The sequence below is a fragment of the Pelobates fuscus genome, chromosome 5, assembly GCF_036172605.1.
Source record: "Pelobates fuscus isolate aPelFus1 chromosome 5, aPelFus1.pri, whole genome shotgun sequence".
In the NCBI taxonomy this organism is placed as follows: Eukaryota; Metazoa; Chordata; class Amphibia; order Anura; family Pelobatidae; genus Pelobates; species Pelobates fuscus.
Genome location: NC_086321.1, coordinates 178,539,191 through 178,554,041, shown reverse-complemented (window position 1 = coordinate 178,554,041; position 14,851 = coordinate 178,539,191). Strand labels below are relative to the sequence as shown.

The 14,851-nt window shown below is 41.7% G+C and overlaps 1 protein-coding gene across 2 annotated transcripts in view; it reads left to right on the top strand.

Moving 5' to 3' along the window:
- The first annotated feature begins 251 nt into the window (after positions 1-251).
- The window catches only part of SMTN (smoothelin), a 125,374-nt gene continuing 110,774 nt past the window's right edge, over positions 252-14,851 (top strand). For both annotated transcript variants that reach the window (XM_063454780.1, XM_063454781.1), the window contains exon 1: positions 252-336. In XM_063454780.1, the coding sequence (XP_063310850.1) occupies positions 286-336 (51 nt within the window). In that variant the 5' untranslated portion in view covers positions 252-285. The remainder of the gene's footprint in view (positions 337-14,851) is intronic.

Here is a 14,851-nt window from a genome sequence, read left to right as displayed (position 1 = left end):
GCACCTTTCTTTAATTTGAACTACACATCCCGGCGTCCTCCGCGAAGGGGGTCGGGAAAAGCATTCAACGGGGCGGGGAAATCGCATTCAATCGATCCAATCGGGACCTGCGGAGGAGGCCGGTGAGTGGGTGCTCTGATTGTGATTGGAAGAAAGCGGGCGGGGCGGAGTCATGGGCGGTGACGCACACAGGAAATGCAGTGAGATTTGAAGCTGCGGTACGAGTTTGAGATCAGATGTTTGAGGACCGCTGTGCGAGAGCGAACGCTGCCTGAACACACTGCCATGTCTGAGGACAGGTTCTCCGCTATGGATGAAGGCTCTCTCCGCAAGCTGGTGAGTGCGGCTGGTACACCTAATGATCCCACGCTGACTCAGTCTGTAATACATCCCTACAGCTAGTGCTGCATGCTGGAGATCTGTTATTCCACATCTATCCTTATATATATATATATATACACTTTATTTCCCATCTACTCCACAGGCATTGGGCTTATTTGAGGGGCTGTCGAATAAAACCCAAGATGCATGTGTGGGAGCAGTCTAATTTAACCACATACTGTACATGTGTCTGAGATGTAACCACATACTGTACATGTGTCTGAGATGTTGTGCAGCCATGTGCACTCCCTGTATATTGGTGTAACTTTCTCAGCTAATTCATGTCCATCTATCAGATCTGTGTCTGGGTGTGATGGGCAGTTATAAGGAACCCACCTTATATGTAGAGCAGCTGATGTAGTGGGCTCTCTCATCTCTATGGATCCTGTATCTGAGATAACGAAATACCTAATCTGCATACATGTGCATGTAAAGTGATGAACTGTCTATTTGTCCATATACAAGTCTTGGTTGAGATGGACTCTATCTAGTGTGTGTGTGTGAAAGACGAGACAGGGGGGATATGATAGAAACATTTAAATACATAAAGGGAATCAACACAGTAAAGGAGGAGACTATATTTAAAAGAAGAAAAACTACCACAACAAGAGGACATAGTCTTAAATTAGAGGGACAAAGGTTTAAAAATAATATCAGGAAGTATTACTTTACTGAGAGGGTAGTGGATGCATGGAATAGCCTTCCAGCTGAAGTGGTAGAGGTTAACACAGTAAAGGAGTTTAAGCATGCGTGGGATAGGCATAAGGCTATCCTAACTATAAGATAAGGCCAGGGACTAATGAAAGTATTTAGAAAACTGGGCAGACTAGATGGGCCGAATGGTTCTTATCTGCCGTCACATTCTATGTTTCTATGTTTCTATACATACACACGCGCACACACACACACACACACTTTCCTTGGATTTGATGGGCTGTCTATAACTTTTTATACATGTGTCTACATAGACCGGGTCCACCATTAATCCACTTTTTTTTTATTTTTTTTTAACATGATTGACTGTTTCATCAAGTGCCTTCAGTGGACTGTCTCCCCTGGTATACATACAAGTTCAGTTTGATGTACTGCTTCACGAACAAGTCAGTAGGTTTGCCAATTGCTTCTAGGGAGAAAACAATAAAGCTTACTCCTTTTGGCAAATCTAAATTGCAAAGAAACTGACCATTAGGCTACACAGATTGTTGGCTAGTAAAATGTTTACTTTTGCCCCTGGCCCCCATCCTTCTGTTGTCTTTGGGGGTCCTGACTGTTTAAATTAAAGGGTCATTCTCTTGATAGCTGTATTTTGTGCCCAAGTGTCGTCTGTACTCTCTCGTGTGTGTGTATATTCTTCAGTTGGCTCGCTGGTTGTCTATCAAATGTCTTTCTACTTCATGTGTGAATGGGATTGTCTGCTGACTCATTTTATCCTAGACTTTGACTACATGCCTTGTGCTGTAGAAATGTTAATAAAAAATGAAGTGTCTCACTCTTCTGACTAAGGAAGCTTTTGCTGGCATTCTGCAGCCCAAGCAAGAAGCATTGTTGAGCCAGCTGTTGCTTTGTCCCAGAGTCCCTTCTTGGCGGTTATCTCCAGTTAGACACATATGTTTTTATTGCCTACGAGAGGATCCAGCGATGACTGCAATATAATAAAAAAAAATATTGCATTTCCTTTTTTTTGCTCTAATTAAAAACATAAAACTACAACCCTTTCTAAATTGGGGTTTCCCAGTATGTTGCTCTCCAGCTATCACAAACATACACATCTTAAATGATTCTTCACTAGTTTATTGTACTCCAAACGATTATTGATTATCATAGAAGATATTTGCTATATATTGGCTATCCCATTATAGAATATAAAATCACTTGTAAAAAATAATTTCTTTTAGTAAAAACTGCTGAATACGTAGGATTGTGAAACTGTGTTTGGTGAAATATTTAATATCCACATATAATAATCTTAGTACGATGTGTATTTCATGTGTGATATGGAGTCATGTACCTGCTTTCTTATTATGCCATACACAGCATTGATTAAAATAAACTCCCCTGTTATTCCAGCATGTTTTTCATTTTGCGATCAGCTCCTGTTTGATTCTCTTTGTGTTAATTTAGCTATTTAAATATTTTATTTCGGTTTCTGGTTAACCAGGTTTATTTTCACAAATGCTTTCACTGTATTCATTGGTGCTTGTTTTAAGAGATGCCTGTGATTGCAATTTTTGATTACTTTCCAGCATATGTCTCGCATTAACCTGATTTTGTAATGTGCAGATGCAAATAATCTCTGTTGGGATCAAACACCATTTTTGAGATCTAACTCTTGAATAGTGGATTATTAAATTTATGGAAACTTGATGGACACCAGGAAGGGAAAAATATAGTTGGAACTGGGGAAGCATTTCTAAAACCTGTCATACATTATTAAATAGTAAACATTTTAGTACTGTCCTCATTGGTACTGCTCGCTGTGTGGCTTATCTGTCATCCGAGTACTTCATTCATTTGAGCTGATGAGAAGTACTAAAGGTGTTGATCATATAATAACCGCCTTATGAGTTTGTATGAGCTCATACTTAGTGAATCATTGTAATTCTGCAACAGACAACTTTCTGTCTGAATTAATCAAGCCATACAGGTATTGATGATGGCGTTAATGCCTCCCTTTTACTGACATAAGTAGATCACTTAATCTCTTCCATACCAACCAGAATATTTTTCTTTCTCTCGCTCTTTTTTTTTTTTTTAAATTAAATCCAAATGCCTTTGTTCGTATGTATAGAGATCTATAACCATAATGTTAATTTGAAATAATAAAAAAAAAAAAAAAAAAAAAATATATATATATATATATATATATATATATATATATATATATATATATATATATATATATATATATATATATATATATATATATATATATTACAGAGCGCATGTTTAAAGTGAGATTTCTGTGGGAAAAGCAAGTGGAAGGGTTTTTCATCCACACTTTTTTTCCACACCACAACTTTTGGTATGTACTTTACAACTAACGCCAAGCCTCCATAGCAAGCCAGTAACCAACCTCATGCTGATGAGTTGCATTAAAGGATCACTATAGTGCCAGAAAAACAAACTTGTTTTCCTGGCACTATAGTGTTAATAGGTCCCCCTCCCCCTCCCGCCAGGCTGATGTGGGAGGGGCGTCCTTTGGACGTCATCGGCTGAATGCGCATGCGCGGCAAGAGCCGTGCGCGCATTCAGCCAGTCCATAGGAAAGCATTTTCAATGCTTTCCTATGGACGCTGGCGTCTTCTCACTGTGATTTTTCACAGTGAGAATCGCGGAAGTGCCTCTAGTGGCTCAGTGAGAGGCAGGGTTAACCCTAGATGGACCTGGCACCCAGACCACTTCATTGAGCCGAAGTGGTCCTTTAACAACGAAACAGCTGTCCATGAGTGGTTCACTGGCTTTGCTCCTGTTCCTGAGTTGTGTTTCAAAGCTGTTGTGTATGTATTTGTGTTACGCAATGTATTAAAAATATATATAATCCCTCTCTCCCATCCATCCATCCAGATATTGAATAAATCTGGTTTTATGGAATAATCAGTTTTGGTGTTTTTTGGATTTAATTTTGTAATAACTGTATTAGCTTTGAAATAGCATAATATCTGTAAATAAATCAATTTGTGTGGTACTTAATGAACTCAATGTCTAGGCATGTTTTTTTTCTCCTAGCAATTAGACATGTAGATTATTTATATAGCGCCATCAGATACCGTAGTGCTGTACAATGGGTGGTGGGATTCAGTTACCAGGGCACTTCCTGTTCTTTAATATATATTTTGTCATTGAGTGTGTTAAGGAACTGGAGGGAACATTTGCCAGCATAAAAGTGATCCCTCTCTCTATAGCATGGAAAGGGTGCACTCATGCATTCAGAGTATTCAAAGAAAAGCATTAGTTGTAAAGGCAGTCTTTGGTTCTTTTACCTCTCTACTGAATGCTAATTGGAATGGGGGAAGGGTTAAGTTATTATTTTTTTTTTTTTTTAAGCTCCCAAGAGAAACTTTATTGTAAACATGGTAGTGAAAGTGTTAATCTCTAGAATTGAATTTTCTGGAGCCTCCTGAGTTTTTATTTCCTGTAGGTTTAGGAATTCAGACTATTTACGTGCATATTGGCACATTTTCTGATTCACGTCTTTTCTTGCTCCAGTTCAACTACAGTTTAATTTTGCCATCTACTGTTTAGAGAATGCAGAATACAGAAATTAGTTCTGTCCCTTTAATCCACTTGTTTTGTTTTCACAAGGCGCTCACTCCAGGGGGCCAGTGTAGTAAAATATTTGCAGTCACATTTTTGCATAGAATTTACCTAACTGAGATCTATAAATGTCTATTTTCTGTGCTTCCTGCAAACTAGTCACAGTGCGAAGACCAGTATATAGGTATTTTCTTAGGCGATAGTGGAGTCCACTTCATCTTTATTTTATGTGCATTTTATAGAGTTCATTGACAAAATCTAGGATGGATTATAGTCTACTGCAAGAGAGAACATACAGATTCCTGACTGGTGTTAACATAGCCGCTGTAATACTTTTTTAAATAATCTACATGGATGGTACAAAATTTTAACACCTTTTTTAAAAATTATTTTTATATAATGTTCCATATGCTATTGAACCTTCAATTTTTATAGGAACATCGTGGATTCTGTACTGCGTCTCACTGTCTCAATGATTCTTACCGTGATGTCAATTATTCTGTTCTTTAATTTTTATATTAAAAATACACCACTTCATAAAACATGTTAATTGTGTGCTGAAGATTTAGCAATGTATATCTCAGTCCAGTTCTGTCTTGACATAGCCAGGTCACACCTTCGATTGGAGGAAGAGAAGCAGTAACCTTGTTTGTTTCCCTTTCTTCTCTCTTCACTGACTTACAGGTGCAAGGCTGCTTTTAAACTATTGACCAGAAGCCAAGATGGAGGTACTCCATTCTGGGCTCTATAATAATAAAAAAAAGATGACCTAGAAAAAGTGCACCTATCGTGGAAAAAATATAGGATCAGGGCTATACAGGATGAATTTATATCTAGGCCAGATGACACCAACATCTTTGAGGTGCTAATAATTTTCTTTTTCTACCACTATTTTTGATTTTATCTCCTTTGCATACAATGAAAACTAAATGTATTTCTCAACCAGTGAATTCTTTGTACATATCATTAAACCTTGAGCTGACTTAATTTTTTCCAAGTTTTAAATAAAATGACATAATTTTAGCACCTCGTCTAAGTCCGATGAGGATTAAAGAAGAATAAAATGAATAAAAACTTTTCTTTTTAATTTTTTATGCCCATGGAAATCCAAGAGAAAAATAGGACTCTGGTACCTCATAAAACTCCAAATTATGCAGGTGTTTGATTTCTTTCCACCTATAAAGAACATTTGATGGCTGCCTTCCCATCTCCGTTCCATTTCAAGGCCTTAAAGATGACCAAAAAAAAAAAAAAGTAATCCTGATTGATGTAAAACTGTTTTTCTGCAGTTTAAGGGAAATATGGGCTTATAATTTGATGTGTTTTGTAGAGAAACGTCTTTTGATGTAAACAGTGGGAAGAAACTAACTGTTCATTACGAAATATCTTTGAAGGTATCAAAGGGAAATGACAAAATCTAGAGTAATGCACACAGAATGTGTGACGAAGAACTTGTCGTGTTCCATATATGAAGACAAAAGAGAAACTGCCACTGAAGCAGTTTATATAAGTAGTACTCTGTGAAAACGTATTGTCCCTAGGACCTGTTGTTTGTCACAAACACATGTGCACTCCACCCCCCCCTCCTCCCACCCCCCATGAAAAAGAGCGTTTCTTAAAGGGACTCTATAGTCACCATATAAAAGCAAGAAAGACAGGTCCCCCAGCCTTCCTTCTTGCTTTTATATGAACTTTCATTCATTAAAAAAAAAAAAATCGGTGGTTTTATATTAAAAACTTACCTCCGTTCCAGCGCCGAGCTCCCCGCTAGGCCGCGCCCCCTTTTTCGTCAAAATGACGAAATCGCGGGGCCCAATGGGACGGCTTCGCGCTGGACCAATCGCGTTCTTCATAGAGCGCCATTGAATGCCGCCCTATGAAGAACCTGAGCGCTTTACCGCGCATGTGCGCGGAATGCGCGTTCGCGAGCTGAGCTGTCTGACTGACAGCTCAGCTCGCTTTCTAAAATTATCAATAATAATTTAGGGCCCCCACCCGCCCTGTGCGGCGGGTGGGGGCCCTAAAATTATCAATGAGGGGGGGGACCTACTGTCCCCCCCCCGGCCCCCACCCCTGTGCGGCGGGTGGGGGCCCTAAAATTATCAATGAGGGGGGGACCTACTGTCCCCCCCCCGGCCCCCACCCCTGTGCGGCGGGTGGGGGCCCTAAAATTATCAATGGGGGGGGGACCTACTGTCCCCCCCCGGCCCCCACCCCTGTGCGGCGGGTGGGGGCCCTAAAATTATCAATGAGGGGGGGGACCTACTGTCCCCCCCCGGCCCCCACCCCTGAGCGGCGGGTGGGGGCCCTAAAATGATCAATAAGGGGGGGGACCTACTGTCCCCCCCCCCGGCCCCCACCCCTGAGCGGCGGGTGGGGGCCCTAAAATGATCAATAAGGGGGGGGACCTACTGTCCCCCCCCCGGCCCCCACCCCTGAGCGGCGGGTGGGGGCCCTAAAATTATCAATAAGGGGGGGGACCTATTGTCCCCCCCCCGCCCCCACCCCTGAGCGGTGGGTGGGGGCCCTAAATACAAAGGGGGGGGGGGACCCTAGTTAACCCTCCCCCCCCCCCCAAAAAAAATATCTCCCTACCTACCCCCCTCACCCTAAAAATAATGAGGGGGGACCATTAACTAAAAACCTGTAAAAAAAAAAATGAGATAAAATCAACTTACCATTCGATGTTTTCTTTCTTCTAAAATCTTCTTTCTTCAGCCCCAAAAAAGGCCAAATAAAAATCCATAATAACCGACGCAATTAAAAAAAAAAAAAAAAAAAACCGAGCGCAAAAAAAAATAATCCATCTTCACCCATGGAGGGCTCCGCGCAGACTGAGCTCCGCAGGGCGGGGGAAGGCTTATAAAGCCTTGCCCCGCCCTGCAATTAGGCTAAGAACACTCTGATTGGTGGGTTTAAGCCAATCAGAGTGCTCTTTGTCATTTTACAAGCGTGGGAAAGTTCTTTGGAATTTTCCCACGCTTGTAAAATGACACAGAGCACTGTGATTGGATGGATTTCAAGCCATCCAATCACAGTGCTCTGTGTCATTTTACAAGCGTGGGAAAGTTCTTTGGAATTTTCCCACGCTTGTAAAATGACAAAGAGCACTGTGATTGGATGGATTTCAAGCCATCCAATCACAGTGCTCTGTGTCATTTTACAAGCGTGGGAAAATTCCAAAGAACTTTCCCACGCTTGTAAAATGACAAAGAGCACTGTGATTGGATGGATTTCAAGCCATCCAATCACATTGCTCTGTGTCATTTTACAAGCGTGGGAAAATTCCAAAGAACTTTCCCACGCTTGTAAAATGACAAAGAGCACTCTGATTGGCTTAAACCCACCAATCAGAGTGTTCTTAGCCTAATTGCAGGGCGGGGCAAGGCTTTATAAGCCTTCCCCCGCCCTGCGGAGCTCAGTCTGCGCGGAGCCCTCCATGGGTGAAGATGGATTATTTTTTTTGCGCTCGGGTTTTTTTTTTTTTTTTTTTATTGCGTCGGTTATTATGGATTTTTATTTGGCCTTTTTTGGGGCTGAAGAAAGAAGATTTTAGAAGAAAGAAAACATCGAATGGTAAGTTGTTTTTATCTTATTTTTTTTTTCTTTACAGGTTTTTAGTTAAAGGGTCCCCCCTCATTATTTTTAGGGTGAGGGGGGTAGGTAGGGAGATATTTTTTTTGGGGGGGGGGGGGGAGGGTTAACTAGGGTCCCCACCCCCTTTGTATTTAGGGCCCCCACCCACCGCTCAGGGGTGGGGGCCGGGGGGGGACAATAGGTCCCCCCCTATTGATAATTTTAGGGCCCCCACCCACCGCTCAGGGGTGGGGGCCGGGGGGGGCAGTAGGTCCCCCCCCTATTGTGAATTTTAGGGCCCCCACCCACCGCTCAGGGGTGGGGGCCGGGGGGGGGCAGTAGGTCCCCCCCCTTATTGTGAATTTTAGGGCCCCCACCCGCCGCACAGGGGTGGGGGCCGGGGGGGGACAGTAGGTCCCCCCCCTATTGTGAATTTTAGGGCCCCCACCCACCGCTCAGGGGTGGGGGCCGGGGGGGGGGGCAGTAGGTCCCCCCCCTTATTGTGAATTTTAGGGCCCCCACCCGCCGCACAGGGGTGGGGGCCGGGGGGGACAGTAGGTCCCCCCCCTTATTGTGAATTTTAGGGCCCCCACCCGCCGCACAGGGGTGGGGGCCGGGGGGGGGGGCAGTATGTCCCCCCCTTATTTTTTATTTTAAGGCCCCCACCCACCGCACAGGGGTGGGGGCCGGGGGGGGGACAATAGGTCCCCCCTTATTGATAATTTTAGTGCCCCCACCCGCCGCACAGGGGTGGGGGCCGGGGGGGCAGTATGTGCCACCCTTATTTTTAGGGCCCCCACTCACCGCTCAGGGGTGGGGGCCGGGGGGGGGGGGGGGGGAGGAGAGTAGGTCCGTCCCCCCCCCCCCCTTCAACCACTATTGTGGCCGGACAGCATCCCTGTGGGTTCGGGCTTCAGCTGTCAGCTGAAGCCACGCCCACAGCAGTGCTGACAGGCTGTCAGCACACAAAGCGCGTTCACAGTGCTTTGTGTGCTGATAGCCCGTCTGATGCATTCACCCAGAATGCATCGGACGAGAGGCCTTTTTAGGGCCTCTGAACTCGGAAGTCCCTCTGGTGGCCGTCTGATTGACTGCAACAAGAGGTGTTCCAAGCTTCCAATGTAAACACTGCATTTTCTCAGAAAATACAGTGCTTACAAGAAAAAGGCTCCGGGTAGCTGTAGCACTCACCTAAACAACCTCATTAAGCTGAAGTTGTTCAGGTGACTATAGTGTCCCTTTAAAGATAACTTTTTTTATGGAATGGCACTGAAATTCCAAACCTGTTAAAAGAAAGATATCATGCGGCAAATAGAGGGGCTACTTTATCTTGTGTATTTTTTTTCCTGCACTTGACAAAAAGATGGAGGTGCCACTGTCAAGGCCTCAGTTTTCATTAGTAATGGCTGAGGGGGGGGGGGGGGGGGGGTGGAAGCATCCTGGCAGCTGAAGGGGACCTCACAGTATAAGATGGCAGCAGCAATGAGATACACGTTTTGGTAAGTAATAACTACCTTCCCTTGCACCCGTGGGCCACTGCAAGCAGAGCAGTCAACATCTGTGGTCTTAACAAAATATGTAACAACCTCTTGAAAAAGACAGCTGCTTTAAGGGGACAACTTTGTAGTTATGATGCCAGTAGCCCCCATGTACCACCCTCCAGAAACTTGTCAACATTTACAAATAGTTTGGCACATACTTTGCTGTGTTGGGCCTCTGTGGTCCTTCAGTTGATAAAGTGGAAGTTTATTATTCTGTTTTATCATACAAACTCATACCATGTTTAAACACAATTAATTGATTGAGAGCTATCAGCTGTCACTAACAGTTAATGAATAAGTTTTAAACCTGCAAGTTAAGTGTCGGTACATTTATAAACTGTTTGACAGATTACTGACTGACTGGTGCCTGCGGACTCCTGGCACCTTAACGACTAAAAAAAAAAATGCTCTATTACTGGTTATGCTTCCTAGAGTATTCCTTTTTAATTTATTTTAGACATTGCCTAGCAAGAAGTAGATATTGCCAGAAACATTCATGGGATCAAAAACTTTTTATTGAGGCATAAATTATGAACACAAGTAGTATATGTCTTGTGGTCTGAAATTTGGCAAGACACTCTGAATAGTTATTAATAGAATACTAACATCTAAATATGAAAAAGAGTGCCATGCATTTAAATATCATGTGCTCCCAGCTATATTCTGTCGAATATTATTTTTGGTTAAGAAGCCATAGAAAATAAACTCACTTTTCCCATGAATATATGGGCACTAGTGCATGACCGGTTGAACTCTACATGCTTATGTAAGCTTTTAATGAGCAAGTATACCGTATACTGTAATTGAGGTACATTGATGAATTGGAGACCTTGGTAAAACGAAAGGAATTGTTCTAATCTTGGTCATCATGTGCTTTTGTAACATGTTGGCGTTAGTAAATAACGGCCCTATATTTGTACAAAACTGTCTGAACTTTCATGGGAAAAGGGTTTTATGCCCAAAATTATTTTTTACGTGCACACACTGTTCTTTTAAGGTGTCCATGCTTGTCAGATTTATTCTTCAATTGTAAAATTAGCTTAGCATCCCAATCTTAAAGGGACATACACTAGAACCACTACATATGAATTTGGTCGTTCTAGTGCAAAGAGACTGTCCCTGCAGTCTGGCAATTGCCAAACACCACGTTTTCAGTGAAAAGGCAGTATTTACATTTGTCCCTAAATCCTCCTCGTGACTGTCATTTAAGACAGCCACTGGAGGTGGTGGTCCTAGTGCAGGGCTGACAAAGATCCTGTTAGAGGTGTTGACTTGGCTCAGCAATGGATGCATATGTACTCTACACCCCAGTGTGGTCCTTTGGGGAAGCATTGGAGTGTCTGAGACTATCTGTAATGATCTCAGCTAGTGGAAGAGCTGCAGCCACAGTGAGTTCGGCGTGCTGGGGGACTAAAGATGAGTAAAATTACTTATCTTACTTGTTAAGGGGAACCCTAAATATAAGTTGATAGGAAAACACTTTAACATTAGGAATACATGTTTGAAATTGATCTCCTGGAGGGCCAGAAGGCTAGCAAATACATTGAAACAGAACTTTATTTGGATATGTCTCATTACAAAGTAAAACAAAATTCTCAACAAATCACTGTAGTATCACAAGCTGACTGAAATGGTTTATTCTGTGATATTTGTGGAGGAAACTGGTTAGAATTGCTTCCAAATTTTAGTAATTGATCCAACAAATACTGTATACAAGAACCATATTTTTACTCCTGTGTTGTGTTAATGTGCCATTGTATATGTAAGGCGCTGCATGGGGCTCCGGAAAAAAAAAAGGAGAAAAGAACAGCTGATAAGTGTACATAAAAGTATAAATGCTTGACACTGGGTGCTTTAAATGTAAACGTTTAATTGTAGTTGTTATTGTATTGTTTTGCTTTGTTGTACTGACATGGGAGTGTAGTAGTTTTAAACCCTTGGTGATGCACAGGTTTAGTAAATGGTTACTGAGAGCCATCAATCACAACCTTTCATGATCAGAAAGGTGATGGTGCACTCTCAACCTAGTCTTGGCTCGGAGAGTAACTTAGACAGCTTGTTAATCAGACAGGCAGACACTTGGTTCCGGCTGCCAGATCTTAAGTTTGGCCAGTATGTATGTGTGTGTGTGTGTGTGTGTGTGTGTGTCGTGTACAGTCTGCGCAAACATTCTGGACTGTGTTCTCTCTCTTCCCCAAAGAAAAATCCAAACTGTGGACTGTTGCTTTCGATACCTGGATATAGCCAGGTTCAGCACAATAATTGCATCCATCAAATGACAATCTGTTTACAGACCAGTTCCACTTATCCTGAGATAAACGTATCTCATAAGCCGTTACTGGACAGTGTTTTAGGATTATTGTATCTCTCTGCCTCCCTAAATAAAGTAAAATCTTACTTGTATTAAAGTCTGCAGCTGCTTACTTTGTCCCTGTTTCCTTTAGACCTGCCTGCTGACATCAGCAGAAGTGGTAGCCTGATCCAATCACATAGCTTCCCCATTGGATTGGCTGAGACTGACAAAGCAGCAGATCGGGACAGAGCCAGCACAATTAAAACACAGCCCTGGCTAATCAGCATCTCCTCATAGAGATGAATTGAATCAATGAATCTCTATGAGGAAAGTTCAGTGTCTGCATGCAGAGGGAGGAGATACTGAATGTTTGGATGCATTTTAGGCAGCCATGACCCAGGAAGAATCTCTTGCAGCCATCTGAGAAGTGGCCAGTGAAGTTATCACTAGGCTGTAATGTAAACACTGCATTTTCTCTGAAAAGACAGTGTTTACAGAAAAAAGCCTGAAGGTAATGATTCTACTCACCAGAACAAATTCAATAAGCTGTAGTTGTTCTGGTGACTAGAGTGTCCCTTTAACCCCTTACGACACGTGACATGTCATGATTCCCTTTTGTTCCAGAAGTTTGGTCCTTAAGGGGTTAAGTAAATCGACTGTCCTTCAACCAACAATCTCTTTACCTTCTTGACCTCATCTGTGCTGATCTATCTTCTGTTCTAAGTGTGCCTTATTAGTGCCGGAAAAGCTTCTTTTTAATTTGTTAATGCATTTATCTGATCGTAGTTTGCTGCTACTAGTTTTCTATGATATGATTTCAGGACCACGGTTTAATGCTGCATTATGTTAGGGTCTGGAATACTTTGAATATTGTTGCTGATATTAGATATTGTTCTCACAAAGTAGTTTCTTTACTGATGTGTTTATAATTACAGGATAACCATATATATATGTACAGCCTACCTATTGGCTACCTTAAATTCATATATAAAGTTGTGTGTATGGTGTATGCAGCTGTACATCAGAGGAAATGTAGGCATAACATGGCTTCAAACACAATTGCTGTGATGATTTATAAATTTCTTTTATCAGTGTATGAAGTAGTCCGGGGTAGATTTGTTCAGGTTGCATTGCAAGGCAACCCTAATTTCTGTATTGTTAACTTACTAACTGAAGAATGGTTCTCAACACTTTTTATAATGCAGTACCCAAACTACAAAACAGGAACCCATAGCCACAAAACCATACCTTATGTTAGGGATATTAACCATTTTATTGCCATTACTGAATGACTGCCTGAGAAAAAAACAACACATTTTTCATGAAACCATTAGCCCCCGCTGAGGAAACAGGACGAACTATATTTAGCGTAATAATATAACATAAACAAGCATGAAGCATTCTCCCAGAAAATGTTTTGATGTGCATGGAGGTTTTTGTTGTTGTTTCTTTTGGATCGTATGTTTATGGCTATTATACTTTTGAGTTATCTGGTCTTCTTGGTCAACGCGATAATGCCAGGAAGTGGCAATTAGGGCACATTTTCTTTTTGATAAATGGAAGCACAGGAAGAAAATGGAAAGCATGGTCTAAGTGACCAAGCATTCAAAAGGTTGCCTTATAGGGGCATTAGTGATATTTTGGAACACCCCCCTCCCACCCACGCACATATGGCCTGTGATACAGTAACTTCAAGTGCTTTTCAAGTTTTCTAATGTTGTATTGACTTGTGCCACACCTTCCACTACCTATAAAATCCAGTGTGAACTGGAGCACGATCCATCTCTTCCTATCTGTCCATCAACCACTGATGCAAATTAATTAAGAAGGAATTTCCATCCAAACACAGCAAATTTATGGTTTTTCCATAGTTGTCTGACTTCCTTCCAGATTAGCCGTTGTCTCCCTTTTCAAACAGAATCTTAATGCAACAATTCTGTTCAATCTTGCATACAAAGCAAACACTGAATACAGAAATGCTTATTCGTTTCATGGTGTCTAGGAAAACGGTGTATTCTTTGCAAGTTAATGCAAAACACACCTGTAAGTCTCTCCTTTGCTCAAATTGTCTCACTTTTCATCTAATGTTCACTTTTTCCTACACATTTTGTTGCATCCTGGAGAAGATGAACACACTGGAGTCACATTTTAGCTGTAAAGCAGGTCATTTCGTGGTTGGGTTTTCACAATTGCTTTACTTTTTCCATGTAAACTGTTTTATACTTCTCTTTTAGTATGCTTTGGAATGTTAATTCTTTGTGCTACCATCTTCTTGTGCAATACTTGGCTTCCTTGCTTGCCAGGAATTAGCTCTGTAAAGAGAATACATATTGGTTTAATATGGACCATTGAGACGTTCTTGTGATTGCTGAAAAGAGTAAGATTTTAATTCCAGACTATTGCGATAACCTTCCATGTAAACTTAACATGGTCTAGGGCTAAAAGAATGACAAGAAGACATTCTGTCAATGGGATGGTTTATAAAAGTATATGTTGTGTTTTTTTTTTGTTTTGTTTTTTATTGTGGTGCAGTTAAAATACAGGTAATATGCAGCAACATTATACAGCCTGGAGCACAATTCACATACATGAACATTCAAAATCTATATGTATGCATGAAACACACCATTTTATTATTATTTTTTAAAATATCTATCTCTGTCCTAACTCAGTGCTAGGAGTGACAAACTGCAGTTAAAGGGATCCAAAGCTGTTTTCCTGGCTATATATATATTTCTAAGGTGCTTCCCTACCTTGCACTCCCCCTCTCAGCGCTGAAGGGGTTAAAACTCCTTTAGTCACTTAC